This window comes from Eretmochelys imbricata, chromosome 2 (assembly GCF_965152235.1).
Source record: "Eretmochelys imbricata isolate rEreImb1 chromosome 2, rEreImb1.hap1, whole genome shotgun sequence".
NCBI lineage: Eukaryota > Metazoa > Chordata > Testudines > Cheloniidae > Eretmochelys > Eretmochelys imbricata.
The window spans coordinates 211,487,855-211,511,840 of record NC_135573.1 but is presented as its reverse complement, the minus strand read 5'-3'; the positions used below and the strand labels follow the sequence as shown (position 1 = coordinate 211,511,840).

The 23,986-nt window shown below is 40.0% G+C and overlaps 1 protein-coding gene across 1 annotated transcript; it reads right to left on the bottom strand.

Moving 5' to 3' along the window:
* Window positions 1–425: 425 nt before the first annotated feature.
* Window positions 426–23,986, bottom strand: TMEM196 (transmembrane protein 196). The gene is made up of 4 exons (XM_077809356.1): window positions 23,822–23,986; window positions 6,728–6,784; window positions 3,879–4,133; window positions 426–497 (listed from the first exon to the last, which is right to left on the bottom strand). The coding sequence occupies exons 1-4, from the start codon at window positions 23,984–23,986 to the stop codon at window positions 426–428; spliced, it is 549 nt and encodes a 182-aa protein (XP_077665482.1).

Genomic DNA, 23,986 nt, shown 5'->3' with positions numbered 1-23,986 from the left:
GCACTCTCATCTTTCACTCATTTGGACTCTGCATGTGTAATGCAAGCTTTTTACAAGTCTAATTTGCACTCTCTCCACTGTACAATCTTCTGGTTAAACCCTCTCCATTTAAATGGGTTTTTTTAAAAAAGTCTTCATGAGAAGAAGAGTCTGAAAAGTCTATCTCGAGTGCTATAATAATTCTGGAACATTATGCAGACAAAAAGAAAAAAAGGAATAGAGGTGGAGTGAATAAATACTGTATATCCACAAAATCCTTGGGAGAGAAATTTCAGGTATGTTTCTAAAGGTAAATGCAACTGTGCTGTTCTGCAGTTCTGAAATTCTAGCAATAAAAGTCAAGACTGTTTCCATTTCATATCAGTCTCCTGGTGTCTATTTGTTTGTCCTGAAGAAAATCATAAAAATATTTTTCCCTTTAACTTTTAAATCTTTTCATACACTCTTCCATTATAAATCAGCTGTGGTCCTCCATTGCTCATATTGTCTGTCATTTCCTGTAACAAGAATAAAAAAGGACTGATCAAAATTAAAATTATTTTATTGATCTTGAAAAAGTATTTACCTCATGGTCTAGTAAGTATTTAACAAGCCCTGAATGTCAACATTCAGAGAAGCTTTTATCTTTTTTTTTAAAAAAAATCACATTATAAAAAGAAAAATCACCACATTCTTTTCACGTGAGTTGAGTTCTTACGAAAGGTGCTAGACTGACTGCCCTAGAGACGGGCATTCTTCATCCACGGAACAGATATGCAGCACAAGTGGCAGCAGTGCAAGCTTCCTCACACTGTCCTGCCACTGTGCTTCCACTCATACCCGGAGGGCACTCTAAGCAGGAATGAAATGGTAAGTCTCCATGTCCATGGAGACCTTGGCCTCTCTGCTGAGATGCCTCCAAAGGGTGCCAGTTAATGCGAGCTCTGGAAGTGGTTATTGTGATGTAGATACTGATCTGCTGAGGTCACCAAAGCCATTTCACATAAACCATCAATCAACCTCTAGATCAGTGATACTCTGACTAAGGTGCCAGAGCTGCAAGTGGCTCTTTAATGTGTTCTTTGCAGCACATGATATTAAAACACAGTGTGAATTGATTATTAACCAATTTAAGTTATGAGCCAATCAGGATGCTTTTACTAGGCTATTAACCAATGGTAGTTGATAAAATAATAAATAAAGTTGATAAAATGGGCAGTCATTTTGCTGTGAAAATAATATAAACTAAATAGTTCCAAGTCATACTGTTCAAATATGCATATATGGTACTATAGTAAATGAAACAATGAATTCACACTACTGTGGCTCTTTTGAGTAATGTTGATCACTAATTTGGCTTCTGAACCACTGAGGTCTGAGTCTTACAGCTCTAGATGATAGTAATGCTCTGTCAGTTGGGTTACGTGTGAGCTAGTGACCACGAAGTGAAAGTCTCTGTTTCCCATTTCTATCAATCACTTTAATTTATTGCCAGCATTTGCTATTTGAATGTACTTATAATTTCAGAATGAAATATTCACAATCATTATTTTCCTGACATGTATATTCTAAACAATAAAACCATAGTTAAGTTTAAAAGCTGTGTTGGATTTAAGGCATGAAGAAACATATAAATTAGAAGTGATGTGAACTTACAGTGGGTACATCCAAACAAGATTGTTTGGATGTCTACAACAAGAGTGAATATTTTAAATACTTGACTTACTTCCAAATCACAGCACTCCACCATGTAGAATTATTTCACTGACTGTTAGTACCTTTCCTGAATGCAGTACTTCTGGGAGTGACATCACAGCATCAGCCAACATTGATTAGCTGAAACTATGCCTTCCTCTTAGAGGTGGGACTTTCTGAAGTGACATGACATAACATGGTAGCTGCCTAGAGTTCAGCATACCTTGGAGGTAACTCTGGTGTCGGGGGAACCACCGGGCAGCTGGGCAGGTTGATTATTTCAATACCCCTCAATCTCTAATATAAATATAACAATTATACAATAAATATAGCACAAACATATGCACATATAGTACATGTCTATATTACCGTATCAGTATATAATATACAAAATATTATTGTATATAAAACACTTTAAATATATGTTTGATTAGGGCCTAATTTATTATTAATTTTTAAATTGCCTTCCCTTGTTTTAAAAGACATGCCCTGGGCTTAATGTACTTTGAAAGATTTGTCCTTCAGGCATGGTCTTTCTCTACTCCTCTCCCTGTTCTTATCTTGCATAGGGCCTCCTCTCTGTCCTCTTCTCACTGTTGATGCACGAGCCTTCTTCTTTGCAGCTCTTACTACCTTGAACAGTCTTCCTGTATCTACCTCATTGACTTTGTCTTGTATGAAATTTATCTTTTCTTCCCCTTTAATTTATTCTCTGTACATTATTTTAATGTAGTACCTACACTATTTAACTCTGTAAAGATTTTGTGAAAGAGTGTGCATGAAAGATAATATTCGATTCAAATTATGTTTTATTATCATATTAGAAAGTACTGCATTAGAGATTATTATTATAATTGGGACATTTAGGAGGTGCATTTGACTGTTACATACAGAATTCTAAAGAAATAATGAAGTTTAGTCATATTAAAGCAATATATAATTGTGGCAATTTTTTAAAATGTAGCAATATTTTCTTAACATTTTTAGGTGAGTCCAGGCTATAGTTCTGCATGGAATCTAATCTCAGTTAAGAAAGTAGTGAATAGTGATCAGGCTGAAAAGTAGCCATTTTCCCTTATTATATTTTTCACTGTTACATCACATTTTATCTAAGAATCTCACAAAGCTTTACATATATGAATTAATGTACCTCTGCGGGAGGTGGTATATATAATGCGGGCAGGTGAACAGGCACAGAGCAGATTTGGGCAGGGTCACACAGTGAGTCAGTTGTAAAGGCATGCATAGTACCCGTGTTCCTGACTCCTGATCCCCTGCTCTATAAACATTATACCTCTGGAATGAAAGGAATAGGGCACCCTGCCCTTATAGAAGCCCCAGTATCAAAATGAATATTTCACTCCCAGGGCAAGAAGCATATCCTTACACTAATTAGATTGCTTTAAGAATCCTATATTCCTCATGGCCAACATCTTCAACCTTAAATTTAAAGCACATAAATCCCTATTTAGGCACCTACATTAAAAAAACAACAACATTCTTTTAACCAGTGGAAGCTGTAAGTGCTCAGTACCTCTGAAAACAGGATTATTTATTTAAGTGTCTAAATATGGATCTAGGTGCTTAACTTTAGTAATTCAGGTTTGAAAACTGTGGCCTTTGTGGTTACATAGCCTGCTTTTTAAACTGAGTATGAAGGGAGAGGAAAGAATTGATTAAATCCTGGAAACATGAAATGATGTGGGTGCAGAAAGCATTCTGTGCTTTTTTCCCCAGTACAATACATGATAATTCATATAACTAAGATTTTCAATTATTTATGAGGTGCTATATTTAGAAGCGAGGCCTTTGAATAGCTATACAATGGAATTATGTTGAAAATGGATGTATTTCACTGAAATGGATGTACTGCAAAGATGCATCACCTAAAAATAACTACATATACTGCAACAGAATAAAGCTTATACAGAATGGTAACGTTTTATTTCCCAGAAGCTCTTCCTCATATGTAGTTGAAAATTGAATGAACTTAGTGCCAATTATTTCATATGTTAGAGAGACAAGGTGGGTGAGGTAGTACCTTTTATTGGACCAACTTCTTAAAAGAAATTACCTCACCCATTTTGTCTCTCTATTATCCTGAGACCAACATAGCTATAACAACACTATATAATTGCATATGTTAACACATACAGTTGCTTTGTAAGAAAAGCAGACCAAATAAGGAAAGGCGCCCAACTCACTTTCTCTGCCATTTCATGGGAATGATGCAGGGAATGCTCCCTTTCAGAGAACATTCTCCTTTGTTCATAGCTGGCTAGCCGGCAAGTGAGCCAGGAAGAAAGTGTGCAACCTCCAATTCCAATGCATGCAAGAGACATGGAAGTAAGATGCAAAGAATAGAGCGTGGAGGACTTCTTTGTCAGAGCACGAAGGAACTGAAAATTTAATATTCCTCCAATCAGTCCGCAGATGCAACAGGCTGAAAAAAGGATCATCTGTTAGGAGAGAGAAGAGAGGCAATGTCACAGACACATTCAGAGATTACCGTCACAGACATGTTCACTCAGATTGAAAGTTAGCCTGACTATAATAATAAAATTTAGTGCTTCTATAGCACACATAATTTAAAACACTTTACAAACCTTAATTACTAACCCCAATAACGATTGCGTCTAGGAAGTAAACATTATCCATATTTTAGAGATGAGGCACAGCAAGGTAATGTGACTTCCCCAAGGTGATGGCTGATCAATGGAAAAACTGGACTAGGATTCAGGCCTCCTAATTTCCTTCCAGTTGTATATTCAAAACTCTAGCCTAAACTTCAAAGGCCTGATTTTGATCTTAGTTAAATCAGTAAAGTACAGTGAGATCAGACTCAGACTCCATATCTGTGCCATTTATTTCCTCTGCTTGAGTGCAATGCTTTAGTAGAATTGCTACTGAATCTCTCTTGCTTGTCTGTGCCCCCAACCCACCCCTCCTGTTCTAATCCCTTCAGGTCAATTTTTGCAGTTTGGTCCTGGCCTCCTTGTTTGCTCCTCCTGCAGCTTTTGTGCAATCTGCAAATGTAATCATGGTTGAATTTAAACAAGTGAAAAAACTGACAAAGAAAAACCTGAAGCAACCATACAGGGTGCAGTGAAGTGCTACTTTTTAAGTTTAGCTGGTCAGAAAGTTCTTCTAGGGGTCCCAGAAACATCTAAACTGGGCTAAAAGTAGCAGGAAGTGTCACTGCTTGAAGACAAAGATATTTTACCACAGTGATGGAAGCAACTTTGTGGAGCTCCTGGAACCGCTCCATGGACCACCAGTACTCAGTGGATCATTGCTGTGTGTCAATGGGATGGTAATTTTAACAAGAACATAGTTCTCAAACTATTGTTCATGGTCCACCAGTAAGGGATTGTTTCTTTTGATCTATGAGCCCACCAGATTTGACAAAAGAAATGGGGGTTATAAAGATCAGGCATGGTTGGGATGCTCCACACAATAAAGAAGTCCTCAGAGTTTTTAAAAAAAGTGACAGTCACTCTTATAGGAAATTGAATAGTTCACTGACTCTCAAAAGTAACCTTAGAGAGAGTGATTCTTCTTTCACTTATACTAGATTTACATGAGCATATCTCCATGGAGTTAGTTCCAATTCACTCTTGTGTACATAAGAGAAAAGTCAGGCCTATAGAAAATTAAAGCCAGTTTTAATACTGAAATAAACTTAAACAATAAATAAGCTTTAACACTGGGCTTTATAATAGGATCCTATTTTTAACAGATAAAATATTTCTGCAGTTGCTTTTGTAGCAATTATACCATCTGTCTGCAGTCAGAAAGATTATTATACTTCAGATTCTTATATGAAACAGAAAACATCTGTAATTATTTTAGAACTGGTTTATTCATGACTCAGTTTGAAATTAAAAACAGTGAACAGCTAAAATTTCTGGGATCAATTTGGCACGGTAACCCTGGGGCCCAATCCTGCACACACATATTACTTCACAGGAATGGGGTCCTGGTCAGAAAGGCCCCAATCCAACTCCGACTGAAGTAATTCAGAATCGTTCAATTGATCTTAATGGGACTTGGATCAGGCTCTTGTTTAGCCTAACCAAAAGAAGGTTGAGGGGAGATATGATTGCTCTCTATAAATATATCAAAGGGATAAATACCGGAGAGGGAGAGGAATTATTTAAGCTCAGTACCAATGTGGACACAAGAACAAATGGACATAAACTGGTCATCGGGAAGTTTAGACTTGAAATTAGACGAAGGTTTCTAACCATCAGAGGAGTGAAGTTTTGGAATAGCCTTCCAAGGGAAGCAGTGGGGGCAAAAGACCTATCTGGCTTCAAGATTAAACTCGATAAGTTTATGGAGGAGATGGTATGATGGGATAACATGATTTTGGCAAATAATTGATCTTTAAATATTCATGGTAAATAGGCCCAATGGCCTGTGATGGGATGTTAGATGCGGTGGGATCTGAGTTACTACAGCGAATTCTTTCCTGGGTATCTGGCTCATGAGTCTTGCCCATATGCTCAGGGTTCAGCTGATTGCCATATTTGGGGTCAGGAAGGAATTTTCCTCCAGGGCAGATTGGAAGAGGTCCTGGAGGTTTTTCGCCTTCCTCTGTAGCATGGAGCACGGGTCACTTGCTGGAGGATTCTCTGCTCCTTGAAGTCTTTAAACCATGATTTGAGGACTTCAATAGCTCAGACATAGGTGAGAGGTTTATCGCAGGAGTGGGTGGGTGAGATTCTGTGGCCTGCATTGTGCAGGAGATCAGACTAGATGATTATAATGGTCCCTTCTGACCTTAATATCTATGAATCTATGAGACAGGCATAACTACAGGGGCTACATTTTTTGACATGACTTTATAGACCATTTTAAAATGTCCTCCTTTTGCTGTGTTAACAAAAGGGCTGATTGTTTTTCTTTGCCAGCCTGTGTTTACTTTGCATTGAATTTTGTTTATCAGCAACATTTTGGAAATGAAGGATGATTCTATGGTGAAGAGTTCAAGTTACAGCAGTTTACATTTCAAGTACTTATGCATAATGCATGCAGTGCAAAAACTTACGACAAGTCCAGATTTTTTTTTGGCACACAATATTCCACATATACCACAAAGCAGAAACTGCAAGGAAAAAAATACCAATTATTTTATAGTCTAAGGTCTTGAGCTGGATTAAACTTTGCTCTGTTATTGCAGTGGGGAACCACAACAGAAGGTTATACAGTTGTTACCATTGTCAGTGTTTTTATTACAAACTTTATGTTTCAGGAAGTTATAACTCATTGCAGTAAACACATTTATCCAGGAAGAAACCAGGATGAGAAGTCAGTCTGAGGGTGATGGCTTATAAAAATAGCAAAAATTAAATAATGTCTGTTTTTAAACTATGAGGATAAACAAAAAATGAAAAACAAATGTTACCAGTGTAAGATGCTTCTTTTACCCTCGTATTGCTCAGATATTAAATTTGGCAAGTCAGTGATCAGCAATATGGAGCAGGTATTCTGATACTTTAAAAACATATAAAGTACTTATCTCCTCATTCTACAAATTGAACCACTCAGGGAGCCCATGTGGGTAACACTATAGTCAGTGGGCCTCAGCACAGGAGCAGAAGTTCACTTGTGTGAATTAGATTGCAGAATCTTGGCCTAACATTTGAAATAGCTGCAATGAATATACAGTGACAACTGTTTATAGCCTGTTTTGGCATGCATATTTCAGACATGTAGCTGTCTGACATACCATAGAAAGGAGCCTTTTCTTTTTCTTTATGCAAATTTAGGGCTTATAAATGATTTTTGAATGAATCCACTTTAGCTCTGTCTGTGCCCCTTTTGCTTTCTGTGAATGGCTTTTCCTGCCCCCCTATATGTGCATGTTAACTCAGGCTTGCTCAGGGAACCAATGGGAGTACAGTTCCTGAGGGAGCTAAATTGACAAGGGCCAAAGGGTAAGGTGGGATAAGTAGTCGTGTAGAGGCACTGGGCCTTCTTTGAGTCCCTAACATCATTAAGAGATTTCCTTGGCTTTCCTCACACCCATGGGCTAAGAGGGCTATTCTTTCTTCTCTGTGCTCAGTGAGACTAGCCCTACTACATCACAGAAAGACTGGGAAGAAACTACATAGGTTTAAAGCCATGGACATTTCCATCCAGGTTTTGCACTTTGGTGGGGTTTTCCATGGAAAACCTTAATTTGGCCCTTAATTGGGATGAAAACATCACAAGACAGACCTGGCCCCCTACACAGTCAGTAAAAATAATGTTAACTTTTAGAGTCTGTATAAACTATATCATATATGTCTTATTCCCCCACATAATTTTGGCATATTAAATATTTCAGTTGTTGAGTGGTTGCAATACACAGTTGGAACAAAAAAAACCCCAACCCTTTATTAGGTGTTTGCACACAGATGAGCACAAAAAATGAAGATCCTTAATTTTTGCACTGAATCAGTTGCATACAGTAGTAATAGCTAGATTTTGTTTGTTATTCACTAGTATACTTAGCACAGGATATATAGGCTTCATGCCAGTCGATATATGCTGGCATGAAGGGGAAATGTGGAGTGGGTCAAGTAGCAAGCTATTGGATCTATGTTTACATTAATGCAATGGCTGGAGGGACTGCAGAAGTTACTACACCCCATAGGCTGGGGTATCAATTGCAGGGATAGTGAGATGATTCACTATGGCCCCCAGGCCTGTCTTCCCCTCAAGTTGGGGTGCATTTCAGACTTCTAGCTCTTGAGCAGGATACGTGCATAAAACTCTTTTACTCAGATGTTACGTGGGATTCTAGAATTTCACTCAAAATTCTGTCATTATAGATTAACTTCAGTTTATGGCATACTGTATTTCATATTTTCACTGTCGATTAATCGCAGTTAACTCACACGATTAACTCAAAAAAATTAATCATGCTAAAAAAATTATTCGTGATTAATCACACTTTTAATCACATTGTTAAACAATAGAATACTAAGTGAAATTTATTAAATATTTTTAGATATTTTTCTACATTTTCAAATATATTGATTTCAATTACCATACAGAATACAAAGTGTACAGTGCTAACTATATATTATTATTTTTATTACAAATACTTGCACTGTAAAAATGCTAAACAAAAGAAATAGTATTTTTCAATTCACCTCATACAAGTACTGTAGTGCAATCTCTTTATCATGAAAATGCAACTTACAAATGTAGATTTTTTTTTGTTACATAACTGCACTCAAAAAACAAAACAATGTAAAACTTTAGAGCCTACAAGTCCACTCGGTCCTACTAGCCAATTGCTAAGGCAAACAAGTTTGTTTACATTTACAGGAGATAATGCTGTCTGCTTCTTATTTACAATGTCACCTGAAAGTGAGAACAGGCATTTGCATGGCACTTTTGTAGCATGCATTGCACAGTATTTACGTGCCAGATATGCTAAACATTCATATGCCCCCTCATGCTTTGGCCACCATTCCAGAAGACATGCTTTTCATGCTGATGATGCTTATTAAAAAAAAAAGTGTTAATTAAATTTGTGACTAAACTCCTTGAGGGAGAATTGTATGTCTCCTGCTCCGTTTTACCCCGCATTCTGCCATATATTTCATGTTATAGCAGTCTCGGATGATGACCCAGCACATGTTGTTCATTTTAAGAACACTTTCATTGCAGATTTGACAAAACGCAAAAAAGGTACCAATGTGAGATTTCTAAAGATAGCTACAGCATTCAACCCATAGTTTAAGAATCTGAAGTGCCTTCCAAAATCTAAGAGGGATCAGGTGTGGCGCATGCTTTCAGAAGTCTTAAAAGAGCAACACTCCGATGCGGAAACTACATAACTGAACCACCAAAAAAGAAAATCAGCCTTCTGCTGGTGGCATCTGACTCAGATGAAGAAAATGAATATGAGCAGAACCCGTCACTGGCATGGATGCATGTCCTCTGGAAGGGTGGTTGAAGCATGAAGGGACATATGAATCTTTAGCGTACCTGGCACGTAAATATTTTGCAACGCCGGCTACAGCAGTGCTATGCAGACATCTACTGTCTCTTTCAGGTGACATTGTAAACAAGAAGCGGGCAACATTATCTCCTGCAAATGTAAACAAACTTGTTTGTCTGAGCGATTGGCTGAACAAGAAATAGGACTGATTGGACTTGTAGGCTTTAAAGTTTTACATTGTTTTATTTTTGAATGCAGGGTTTTTTTATATAATTCTACATTTGTAAATTGCACTTTCATGATAAAGAGATTGGATTACGTTATTTGTATTAGGTGAATTGAAAAATGCTATTTTATTTTTATAGTGAAAATATTTGTAATAAAAATAATAATATATAGTTAGCACTGCACACTTTGTATTCTGTGTGGTAATTGAAATCAATATATTTGAAAATGTAGAAAACACCCAAAAATATTTAAATAAATGGTATTCTATTATTCTTTAACAGTGGGATTAATCATGCTTAATTTTTTTAATCATGTGATTAATCATGATGAATTTTTTTAATTGCTTGACAACATAGTTTTCACATATAGTGTTTTGTGATTCTCAGCATCCACACAGAAAATATAAACAATTCTTTGTTCAAGATATTGTAATAAATCTCATCTAGTCTTGATGACTAAATAATGTAAGCAGACTAAATAATGTTGTTTCCTTCTAATGGTGACTCGATCGGAGTAAAAGGAAAATAATGCATAGAGAAAGAGCATTTATGGGTTATAGCAAGCTTATAAAAAGGATCCGGAAAATATAATCAATATTATTTTCAACATATAACTAGCAGGTTTTAACTATGTAAAAAGCAAAACTCCCTCTATTTTCAAGCAGTGTATTTCACGGTATAGATCAGATTGGATGGGCTTTCAAAACTTTTGCAACATTGGCCTAATTCCGGTCCCACTGAAGTCAATGAGAGTTTTACCATTGACTTCAAAGGGAGCAGATTTAAGCCAATACCGAGCACTTTTGAAAATCCCATCCATCATGACTCGACTATTACAATTCATAGAGTCATAGAATCATAGAATATCAGGGTTGGAAGGGACCTCAGGAGGTCATCTAGTCCAACCCCCTGCTCAAAGCAGGCCCATCCCCAATTAAATCATCCCAGCCAGTGCTTTGTCAAGCCTGACCTTAAAAACTTCTAAGGAAGGAGATTCTACCACCTCCCTAGGTAACGCATTCCAGTGTTTCACCACCCTCCTAGTGAAAAAGTTTTTCCTAATATCCAACCTAAACCTCTCCCACTGCAACTTGAGACCATTGCTCCTTGTCCTGTCCTCTTCTACCTCTGAGAATAGTCTAGAACCATCCTCTCTGGAACCACCTCTCAGGTAGTTGAAAGCAGCTATCAAATCCCCCCTCATTCTTCTCTTCTGCAGACTAAACAATCCCAGTTCCCTCAGCCTCTCCTCATAAGTCATGTGTTCCAGTCCCCTAATCATTTTTGTTGCCCTTCGCTGGACTCTCTCCAATTTATCCACATCCTTCTTGTAGTGTGGGGCCCAAAACTGGACACAGTACTCCAGATGAGGCCTCACCAATGTCAAATAGAGGGGGATGATCACGTCCCTCGATCTGCTCGCTATGCCCCTACTTATACATCCCAAAATGCCATTGGCCTTCTTGGCAACAAGGGCACACTGTTGACTCATATCCAGCTTCTTGTCCACTGTAACCCCTAGGTCCTTTTCTGCAGAACTGCTGCCTAGCCATTCGGTCCCTAGTCTGTAGCTGTGCATTGGGTTCTTCCATCCTAAGTGCAGGACCCTGCACTTATCCTTATTGAACCTCATCAGATTTCTTTTGGCCCAATCCTCCAATTTGTCTAGGTCCCTCTGTATCCTATCCCTGCCCTCCAGCATATCTACCACTCCTCCCAGTTTAGTATCATCCGCAAACTTGCTGAGGGTGCAATCCACACCATCCTCCAGATCATTTATGAAGATATTGAACAAAACCGGCCCCAGGACCGACCCCTGGGGCACTCCACTTGATACCGGCTGCCAACTAGACATGGAGCCATTGATCACTACCCATTGAGCCCAACAATCTAGCCAACTTTCTACCCACCTTATAGTGCATTCATCCAGCCCATACTTCTTTAACTTGCTGACAAGAATACTGTGGGAGACCGTGTCAAAAGCTTTGCTAAAGTCAAGAAACAGTACATCCACTGCTTTCCCTTCATCCACAGAACCAGTAATCTCATCATAGAAGGCGATTAGATTAGTCAGGCATGACCTTCCCTTGGTGAATCCATGCTGACTGTTCCTGATCACTTTCCTCTCGTGTAAGTGCTTCAGGATTGATTCTTTGAGGACCTGCTCCATGATTTTCCAGGGACTGAGGTGAGGCTGACTGGCCTGTAGTTCCCAGGATCCTCCCTCTTCCCTTTTTTAAAGATGGGCACTACATTAGCCTTTTTCCAGTCATCTGGAACTTCCCCCGTTCGCCACGTGTTTTGAAAGATAATGGCCAATGGCTCTGCAATCAAAGCCGCCAATTCCTTTAGCACTCTCGGATGCAACTCGTCCGGCCCCATGGACTTGTGCACGTCCAGCTTTTCTAAATAGTCCCTAACCACCTCTTTCTCCACAGAGGGCTGGCCATCTATTCCCCATGTTGTGATGCCCAGCGCAGCAGTCTGGGAGCTGACCTTGTTAGTGAAGACAGAGGAAAAAAAAGCATTGAGTACATTAGCTTTTTCCACATCCTCTGTCACTAGGTTGCCTCCCTCATTCATTAAGGGGCCCACACTTTCCTTGGCTTTCTTCTTGTTGCCAACATACCTGAAGAAACCCTTCTTGTTACTCTTGACATCTCTCGCTAGCTGCAGCTCCAGGTGCGATTTGGCCCTCCTGATTTCATTCCTACATGCCCGAGCAATATTTTTATACTCTTCCCTGGTCATATGTCCAACCTTCCACTTCTTGTAAGCTTCTTTTTTATGTTTAAGATCCGCTAGGATTTCACCGTTAAGCCAAGCTGGTCGCCTGCCATATGTACTATTCTTTCGACACATCGGGATGGTTTGTCCCTGTAACCTCAACAGGGATTCCTTGAAATACAGCCAGCTCTCCTGGACTCCTTTCCCCTTCATGTTAGACCCCCAGGGGATCCTACCCATCCGTTCACTGAGGGAGTCGAAGTCTGCTTTCCTGAAGTCCAGGGTCCGTATCCTGCTGCTTACCTTTCTTCCCTGTGTCAGGATCCTGAACTCAACCAACTCATGGTCACTGCCTCCCAGATTCCCATCCACTTTTGCTTCCCCCACCAATTCTTCCCGGATTGTGAGCAGCAGGTCAAGAAAAGCTCCCCCCTTAGTTGGCTCCTCTAGCACTTGCACCAGGAAATTGTCCCCTACGCTTTCCAAAAACTTCCTGGATTGCCTATGCACCGCTGTATTGCTCTCCCAGCAGATATCAGGAAAATTAAAGTCACCCATGAGAACCAGGGCATGCGATCTAGTAGCTTCTGCGAGCTGCCGGAAGAAAGCCTCATCCACCTCATCCCCCTGGTCCGGTGGTCCATAGCAGACTCCCACCACTACATCACTCTTGTTGCTCACACTTCTAAACTTAATCCAGAGACACTCAGGTTTTTCTGCAGTTTCGTACCGGAGCTCTGAGCAGTCATACTGCTCCCTTACATACAGTGCTACTCCAGTCGTGTGAGTTATCCCACCAAGTCTCTGTTATTCCAATCACGTCATAATTCCTTGACATCACCAGCACCTCCAGATCTCCCTGCTTGTTTCCAAGGCTTTGTGCATTCGTATATAAGCACTTGAGATAACCTGCTGATTGCCCCTCATTCCCTCTACTTCAGGCTACAATCAAAAGCCATTCCGTTGCTTGCAGCTAGTGCAAAATGTAGCAACATCTTTGCTTCCTGAACATGTAATATCAGCCTTACATTCTGCCAAGAGAGTAACAGAAGACTTACAGATTCACTTTGCTCATGTGGACTGGAATCCATTAATTGGAAAGATCTGCTATTGATTTACTGTCCTTCCTAGACATAGCAAGCTATTTCTCAAACCACCATGTGATGGTAGCATAAGCTCATCCTGAACCAAAGGATTAACGTAAATTTTCAGTGACAGTCCAATGACTAAGAAATGAGCCACCACTGCAGGTCTACCTTAGCCCTTGTGATGTTCTCCAAAAAGATATTAAATAGTGCTAAGCTGCCCTAAGCTCTAGTGTCTTTTACCATATCAAGGGAGTTTTATCAACATAAATGGAGCAAAGAGTCTTTTGTGATTAAGGCACTGGGCCAGGACACAGGAGTTGTTGGTGTCAGCTCTGCAGTGATTAAGGTACTGCCACAGACTTCTGGTGTGACCTTTGACAGGTCACGCCATGTCTACTGACTATATCACAAGCATGCTGTGAGGCTGCATTTGCTAAGGTTCATGAAGCATATTTTGATGCTGGGATGAAAAACACTTGCTGAGTGTACAGTATTATTATTATTATTATTGTATTTTTGGATTGTTGTGCATCACGCTCAGTACATTTTCAGAGAAAGGGATTGCCCAATAAATAGAATAATGAGTATTTATGAAAGTCAGTTACACCCAGGATGAATTTGGTCCAATGTTTCAGGCAACTTAAAATCCTATGAAAATGTATGACTAAGTCCATCCCTCTTTTGTCTGATGGTGGTGTATCCTGACCCAATGGAACTGGTGCAAATCTGCTGCACAATGGGAGTAGAGGGATTTAGGGACCTTACTCAGGGAACTGCTACTCTAGCCTATAGAACTCCTTTGCCTCACCCAGCTCAGAAAACCCCAGAAAGCTTTGGAGAGAATGGGACATCATGGGAAATTATGTAGTTGACTCTGTCCAGTGCTGTCTTACTGGCAAACCAGGCACACACAATTGGACAGTGCCCCACCGTGGAATTATGGTGTATTCCCATATATTTTCTGGGTTTTTTTGAGGACTCAAAATTACTGACAATAGTGGTGTATTGTACGTGGGAGGCATGGGGCCATGTGTACTGAAAGCAGGGCTTGTGTGCAGTTCAGATTGGAAATAAATCTAATGGGTTTGTTTTGATCTGTCATTTGAACTCTTAGGTTTCACAATACTGCCAGCTGGAATGCAACATTTTCTGTCTTGCTACACTGTGTCCATCCATTGCTGGCCTCTAAGACTTCATCTTCACTAAGATATTTAATCTTGTTTAAACTGGATGTTTAACTATGGAGCTGCTGGGTGCAGGGTTTCCCACAACTAGCTGACTGATGCTGAGCATGACTCATCCTTGTTTACACTGATCAGCAAGGTCAGCATCTTGTCATTTTGATCACTCCATTGTTAAAAGTCCTGTTTAGATATAATTACATTTCCTAGCGGTGATAATAAGCCATAAGAGGACGGATGCAGCCATGCAGCACTTGCCGTTCAACTACTTCATACCATTTCCCCTTGCTGTCCTCTCTGATTCACTACAAAGGATTCAAACACTTCTTTGCCCCATGAGGGAATGGGGGTTAGCCTGAGGATTGTGTCGTCACCACTAACCCCTCTGTGCTGGTACTGACTGAGCCCTGTAGAGCATAGACTGCAACTTGCAGAGAATGCATTGCCCCCTACAGTGGAAACACAGTAAGATCATTGGCTGGAGCTGTACAACAATACATACTCATGGAGAGAGAATTTATCCTCCCGGAGGCAAAGGCAATATCAAACAATTGGACTTGCGTTTCTAAAGTTGAAATATGCATAGAGGGGCACTGGTGCAATGATAGTATAGGCCTCCTATCTACCTACCTCCTTTTTTAATCTAAAGTGTTTTATATATTGCCTTTCCCCATAATACCTAAGCTCCTTACAAAAATGAAATGACTCAGTGCCCAGATGTACACATCTCAGGCTGAGGAAAAGTATAAAATCTTTCATGGGGATAAGTCAAAGGAACCAGCCTTGAAAAAACAACCTGAGTAGCCAGGCATTGAGGGAGGGACCTTCAATCAGCATTAGTGGCAGATTTAACAGTCAGCAAGGTCAGCAAATGCTTACTGGGCGCCACCTGGTCCGGGCCCCCCATCTCTTTCTCCCACATGCCAGTAGCAGAGGAACAAAAAGATGGGTCCTAGACCAGGTTTTTATTGTGGGCCTGCACATGCCATCACATGTCCCACATTCAAATAAACTCTAACTTCCCTCATCCCCCCCTACTCGTCCCTGCCTCTGCATCCCTGCTCTGTTCCCCTGTTGCCCCATCTGCCCAGGTCCATGCTGTGCCTTCTGCTCCCTCTGGCCTGGGTCCTGCACCAGTGCTCCTACCAGCAGAACGATTGCCACTGCTCCCACCAAAGCCACAACTGCTGCTGAGGGAGCCAAAGCTGCGAACCACCACGGCTGCTGCCACCAGAACTAGAGTCAGAGCATCTAGAAAGTGCAGCACACTGGTTCCTGCTGCCCACATTTGAATTTGCCCAGGCAAAAGGAGAGGAGGACTAAATGGAAGCTCTGCCATTGGCAATCCCACTAATCAGAATTCATGGCAGAGCCACCATTTTGGAGGCTCCCTCCCTGGGCAAATTCAAATGTGGGCAGTGGGGGGCAGAGCACTGCTCTACCTAGAGGTTCCAGCAGGCTGCAGACAATGGCAGCAGCCTGTGCCGCATATATAGTGCAGTCGAGCAGCCCTGAGTCTGCAGGGACCCCCAAAGTGCATGAGCCCCTGAGCAGCTGCACCAGCTATTCCTCTGCCATTGCCATCTGCCCTCTCCCCTGGCTTGATTCTGGGGTCCCACTCTCACAAGTAACTGAGTCAGTCACCCTGGCTGCCTCAGAGCTGATGCAATTGTCTGGCTTGCATGTGTCTAACACTGCCCCTGGCCAGCAGCCCTCATTTTTGTAGGGGTCCCAGGGGACCCGCGCCCACCTGCAATGCTTTTGCAAAATCCCACAGCCTTTGAGCATGCCGATAATAGTCAAAGTTTCTTACCCCATCCTGTAGTTTGCTTCCATAGCTTTTGAAATATAGTTTTCAATACTTTGAAATGTAGTTTGCTTCCATAGCCTCCCCTTGCCAAGGGGCACTGAGAGGTATGTGGCTGCCTGCTTTAGCCTCTCCCCAGCCCCACAGCACTCTTCCCAGCCACCCCCACTTTAGTTCTGCATATCCCTGCTAGATTCTGCACAGAAAAAACAACATTTTTTAGGATTACCCCACAACTAAAGGCTAAAGTAAGCAGCACAAAAATATGCTTTATTTAGGCCTATACTCCCAATTTAGTTATTCTCATACTTGAAGGTATCTGAAAATGAAAACCATAAATACAAATACAAGTCTGGTTTTAGAAAACACAAAGGAAAAAGAGCTTTTGTTATTATATACTGCCTCCAAAGAGCGAAGCAGCAGAGACTTTCGCTTTGTAAACTTCCTGATCAGCTCAGGCAGTCTGAAGTAGACAGTCATGTGCAAAGCCAGAAAACTGAACTCACTAACATGAAAGAAAGAAAATCCTGATATTTAACTGTCTTGACTTTTTAACTGAAGAAAAGAGAGAAAGAAGCTGAAATTCCAGATGGGTGCACTGACCAGAGAAAGGGTCTGAAATCACTAGGGGCTCCTATTTTGAGTAACATTGCAATGCAATGGTAAAACATTCAGAGTGTGGATCATGAAGAGCACAAAATCCACACAAGCAGATAAGGAAATCAAGTCAGAGGAAAAACAGGAAGAGAGAGAGAGAGAATCCAGCAGGTAGGCAGATCAAACAGAAAAAAGGTCAGCCATAAGAAAACAGGAGATTATAAACAACCAACCCTGCCCTCCAACTCAAACCTATAGAAAAGAAAAGATGTTCTCAGAAGATCTCAGCAAAGCATATTGAATACAATGGGGAGATTTTCAAAGACACAGTTGGTAGTTAGGCATTTAATTCCCATTAACTTTCAGTGGGACTTAGGTGCCTAATTACCATTTGTGTCTTTAAAAATCAGGCCTTAATACTGAATGACAGAATAAATTTCACTGTATACCATGATTATTATTGTTTCACATCAGATGTTTCATTCAGAGTATGTAAGTGTTCTTGTGTACATTTTTCTTTCCTTTAAAAAAAAAAAAAACAGAATCAGAAGATTATTTCTAGCTTATCAACTAAGGCCTCAGATCTGCAAAGAATTTAAGAATGTGTTTAAGTCCATCCCTATTCAGCAATGTTCTTAAATATGTGCCGAACTTTAGATAGATGCTGAAGTTCCATTGGAGTATATGGTGTATGTAATTTCCTGAAGATTAGGAGAATGGTCTACTGGAAAATCTTGCTGGAGGGTTTGAACGTAAAAGGAAACCTGTTAAATCTTCAGGGGCAGATCCTCAGCTGGTGTAAACTGTCATTGCTGCATCGAAGCCAATGGCTTCATTAAAAATTTACCCCAGCTGAGCATCTGCCCTTCAGAATTCTGTGTTCAGCTTAAGGATTTGATTCTGCTTACATTGAGCTCATTCTTTTCAACAGGAGCAGGCCAAAAACATGGTTAGTCTGATGAAAATATTGATTTTCAATAAGTCTAGGAACATTGGGGAAGTTCCAGAAGACTGGAAGAAAGCTAATGTTGTACAAATATTAAAAAGAGTAAATGGGATGACTTGCATAATTATAGGCTTGTCAGTCTGTCATCAATCCCAGGCAAGAAGATAGAATCCTGTATCAGCCACTCTATTAATAAAGAATTAAAGGAGGGTTTATTAATCAATGTCAGTCAATATAGGTTTATGGAAAATTAGATCTTATCAAACTAATTTGGTATCTTTTTCTGATGAGATTAAAAATTTGGTTCATAAAGGTAATAGCATTGATGTCATATACTTAGACTTCTGTAAAGCATTTAACTTGATCCCACAGAACATTTTGATTTAAAAACTTCAACAATATAAAATTAACATGGCACACATTAAATGGATTAAAAACTGGCTAACTGATAGGTCTCAAAATGTAACTGTAAACGGGGAATCATCATCAAGTGGCTGTATTTTTAGTAGAGTACTGCAGGGACCAGTTCTTGGCCCTATGCTATTTAACATTTTTATCAATGAACTGGAAGAAAACATAAAGTTATCATTGATAGAGTTTGCAGATGACACAAAAATTGAGAGTGTCAAAAATAATGAGGTGATCAGATCACTGATACAGATTGATCTGGATCTCTTGGTAAGCTGGGCACAAGGAACAATATGCATTTTTATATGGCTAAATGTAAATATACATATAGGAACAAAGTATGTTGGCAATACTTACAGGATGGGGGACTCTGTTCTGGAAATCAGTGACTCTGAACAAGATTTGGGGGTTGTGATGGATAATCAGCTGATCATGAGCTTCCACTGTGATGCTATGGCCAGCAAGGCTAGTGTGAGAAAGGGGACTCTCGAGTAGGAGTAGAGAGGTTATTTTACCTCTGTGTTTGGCCCTGGTACAACTGCTGCTGGAATAATGTGTGCAGTTTTGTGTCCACAAGTCAAGAAGGATATTGAAGGTTCTCAAGAAGGATTGGAAAGGGTTCAAAGAAGAGCCATAAGAATGATGAAAGAATGAGAAAACACACAGACTTAGGGAGTTCAATTACTTCACTTAACAGAGAAAAAGTTAAGGAGTGACTTGATCACAGTTTATGAATACCTGCATAGGGAACAAATATTTGATAATGGGCTCTTCAAACTAGCAGACAAATGTATAACAAGGTTGAATGGCTGGAAGGGTAAGCTAGACAAATTCAGACTAGAAATAAGGTATACATTTTTAACAATGAGCATAATTAACCTCTGGAACAATTTACCTAGGGTTATGGTAGATCCTCCATCACAGGCAATTTTTAAATCAAAATTGGATTTATTTTTTAAAAAATGTGCTATAGAAATTATTTTGGGGAAGTTCTATGGCCTTTGTTTTACAGGAGGTTAGATCAGATGATCACAGTTGTGGCCTTGGAAACTATGAATCTATGAAAATGTAATGCACATGCTTAAATAAAGTAGCAGCACATCTGCATTTTGTCCACATGTTAAATAACACTGTGAACTGTTTGAGTGTTCCTTTGAAATAACCCTTTAGTCTGACTATTCTTTTCCAAAATATACTAGGCAAGTAGTCAGCACTGACAACTAAAATTGGCAAACTTTCATTTTTTAAAATTACAGACCACCAACATTGATTAACAGTCCAAACTTATCTCTTACTCTGTAAAATTTCCATACTGACTAAACTGCTTTTTTGAAAACCTGGGAAATAAAAAACTCCCTGTAATCATGTATTCCAGGTGTCAAATTGGAGCAAATTCTTATAGCCAAATTATAAATAACAGGTTTCAGAGTAACAGCCGTGTTAGTCTGTATTCGCAAAAAGAAAAGGAGTACTTGTGCCACAAATTATAAATGGTTCACATTGGAGGTTCCTAATGGAAAGGAAGACTTAGGTGTGCAATAATCACAAACATGGAAAGATTACCTGTGTTTCTATAGAGCCACTGACTGACACTCTTGAGAATGTGTAACACTTACAGGTGTTTTGACATTTGTCTTCATGAGTGAGAAAACTATCATTCCTGAGTGTTGTAGCATAAGGGCATCATTAGGTGTCTCACCATGAGTGAAGATAAATGGCATATTTGACTGAAGACCTGGTTTGTGTGTGTGTGCGTATATGTGTGGTGGGGATGGGTGCTGGGCCTGGGGCTGAGTCTGATTTACAATAAAGCTCTTTACACCATCTTAATGTAAATTAGAATCAGGCCCATATATACTTGAGAATTATAGTTATAAATATACTTTATATACACACACACAACTTAAGATTTCTTATTGACTACAGTACATTTGACAACATTTAACATTTGGTTGTGTTATGTAGGAATATTTTCTGAAACAATGCTGTTTTGATTTTTCTTTTGTGCAGCAGCCATTGCAATGCATGCTATCAGGTTCATTATACTTGTGTGAGAGTAGTTCAGCATGCTCATGCTAGTGGTTGATTTGTTTCTATGCTAAGTCAGACAACTGAATTTTAAGTGGTGGAATTCAAAAATGTAACATGATTTCTACTCACTTGGAGAAACTAACTATAGCAGGTGGAATATATCATGATAAGTCATGCAAAACAAATAGAAAAAAACTCCAGAGATCAATAGTATGTCAACTGTATTAGAGGATTTGATAACCTTGCAGCCACCATAATATTTTACAAAGAGCACAGATACATTATATATTGTATGTGTAGTAAATAAATTAGATAAACATCTATTAATTAGATAGATTGAACGATCAGTCATAGACAGAGGTGTTTTCATTTGGATCTTTTTCTCTACTAATTTTCTTTACCTTAATAGGGGTCAATTTCATAAACTATGAGAACAGGGTAATTAAATGGGTGGGATGATAAATTTATAATATGTTTTCTCATGTATTTTAAATAGATGAGTACCTTAATTCAGGCTCATTCACATCTTTCTTTTACTTCATTGCCAGCTATTCAGGTCCTTTGGGCTCGATGCTGCACTGTGCAGAGCACGCTGGTCCCAGTCGAGCAAAGCACTTAAACACATGCTTAGATGTAAGTATGTGACTAGCCTATTGACCTCAGTGGGACTACTGACATGCTTTAAGTTAGGCACATGGTTAAGTACCTTGCTATCGGGGTCATAAACAAGACAGCTGTTATTAAACAAGAAAATCTATTTTTTAACAAGAGGGCTAATATGCTTTAGACTCAACATTATTACATTCTATAATTGAAATGATAATGTCATTTCAATATTAACACATTTTAATCTTGATTGCAGCTGCATGCAGTTGCTTGCATGTATATGTGTACATTATACCTGTGCAAATATCACAGTTCCTGTAATAATATTACCTGAAAATGTCACGAAAGACCTTTGATCCAGTTCTGACCCCACTTATGTAGGCGTCACTCAGCAGAGGCCCAGTTTCTCCTGTAAGCTGATAAAAATGAGGGTTACTATGGAAACCTTAATTCTGGTGTTTGTGGATTTTAAATCTCACACAACATGATAGACAGATACAGATATAATGTGTGTGATTTAAAATCCACAAACACTAGAGTTAAGGTTTCCATGGTAACCACATCTTCACTGGGCCTTGACTGAGTTACATCTATGTAAGTGAGGACAGAACTGGGTCAAAGGTCTTTCATTGCACAGTCAGGTAACATGACTGCTGGAAACATGATATTATCCAGCTTATATCCAGTGGTTTACCCTGTGGAGGTTCAAAGTAATAGTTCTCCTTCTCCCTTTTACCTTCCCCACAAAGGGAAAATCTTGATTCCAGAGCACTGAATCAGAACACAGTTACTTTGTGTGACATACAAAGAGCCTGAACCTCTGGTCCAGCCAAGATATGCTTAGTAGGAGACCCAATGGGGAGGATAGACAGTTCTACACCACTTTTGGAGCACCACAGTCCGGAAGCTGGCAAGAAGGCAGGTCAGCTGTCAGGGCTAAACCCACTACAGTTGCTCTAGTTTGTGTCTAGTTACGATAGAACATCACAAAGAGATGTTCTATCAGCCACAGATTTTTAGAGAGGAGTGGCACTCTAGCCACTCCCTTTTCATCTGCCACACTGCCAGCATTTCCCCTATGCCTCGCTACGTCCCCTAGACCTGGGAATCCTCAGTAGGCTGGCTAAGCCATCTTTACAGAGGGCCTTAAAGGGGTGCAGTTGAGCGGGAGGATCCGGCCCAAGATTTCTACTTTTACATTCCAATTAAAAGCAATATAAATACAATCCTTTAGCCATTACAGACAGCAGAATAATTTGCTGAAAGGCATATTATAAAGAAGCAAAAACAGTCTATTTAAAAGAAGACAATTATATAGGCAATATACATTATTTTGAAATGATTTTCAATTGTAATTTTTTATTACTTGAGGTGAAATCCTGGCCCCCATATAAATCGATGTCACAACTCCCATTGACTTCACCCTCTGTCTTCAAATTTCTCCTTAACCACAGCTCTTTGAGCAATCCTGGCCACTCTATTTTTTTTTAAATCAGAAATCCCCCTTTAGCTGCGCTATTGTTGGTAACTCTTTTACCTGTTATCGGGTGTGTTGTATTGTCTTTTGATTGTTCCTGTCTGGGGCAGGAACTGTGGCTCACTATGTTTGTACAATATCAGGAATATTTACAGCACTATGTACATACATTTATTCATAATTATTAGTGCCAAGGATAATATTACATTAATCCTTTTGGTAGAAGAGACCTGTAAAGATTACCTGAGGCGTCATCAGTGGTGAGTAATCAAGAGTTTTCCTGCTTCTTATGAAGTAAAAAGTAAACAGTCCCTTTAGCAATATAGTTGTTTAATCATAATCAAATAGCCCTTTAGAGTTTAAACATGCTCACTTATGTTTACCCTGGATAGTCCTTATTTGTAAGTCTTGGCTTCATCAGTTATCATACTGTTTTTGGAGGTGGGCACTTACTAGACAAAAGGCTCAAATTGAAAATAAAATATATCAGCTATGTTCTGAGAGGTGGCGCTTACAATAAAAAAGCTGTCGGAGGGGTTGGGGGAACACGGGGGGATGGTAATTGTGCTTGCCCAGATTTTTTTATTTTTCTAGCTAAATGCTTCCTAGAAGCTCAGATTGTCCCTGGTCCTAAGAAAATGTTGTAAAGCTCCAAAAACTCTTTCATTTTTTTTTTTTTTGGGTCCCCCAGCAGCTCTGGAACGCCCTGGCCATTATTCTAAAGGGGCCCTTAGCCCTTCCTGCCCAATGACAGGGACTTTTGGCTTTTACAAGCAAAACTCCCCGTTGGTTTCAGGTTTGCAAGCTATGGCCCAACCTTCCGAACACTGGAATCACACAAGCGTCCAGGGAGTTCACACGGGGGGAGGGGGGGGGAGGGTCAGAGAAAGTTCAATTACTTGCATACAAAAAAAGAGAAAAGAAAAAAAAAAGGGGGGGGGAACCTCTCCGAAAGTGCAAATCCTACCCATGTGCGTGACCAGTGCACAGAGCGAGGCTTCCAGCCCGGCATGCATGGGGGGGGGGGGAGGGGGTTGCATGAGGGGGTTTGTTCACACAAACGGATCATCACCACACAGAGTTAAAGAGAGAGTGAAATGGCTAACGTACACACACCCCGCTCCATACCGGAGAAGAGTCTCCCAGCTGAGGCTTATGCTCCGCAAGGACCAGGCTGAAACTGACCGCCCCCACGGCCACGCTGGAGACCCCCAGTCCTATCTCCAGCACGGAGAGCACCAAGAGGCTCCCAATGGTGTGGCTGCTGGTGCACAT

Bases quoted from the DNA above. Each gene is read 5' to 3' on its own strand.
- TMEM196 (XM_077809356.1), bottom strand. From the start codon at position 23,986: ATGTGCACCAGCAGCCACACCATTGGGAGCCTCTTGGTGCTCTCCGTG. The intron at 6,785-23,821 runs GTACGTTAGCCA...TTTTCCTTGCAG, and splicing joins CGGTATGGAGCGGGGTGTGT to TTTCTGCTTTGTGGTATATG. The intron at 4,134-6,727 runs GTAAGTTTTTGC...CTCTCCTAACAG, and splicing joins AAAAAAAATCTGGACTTGTC to ATGATCCTTTTTTCAGCCTG.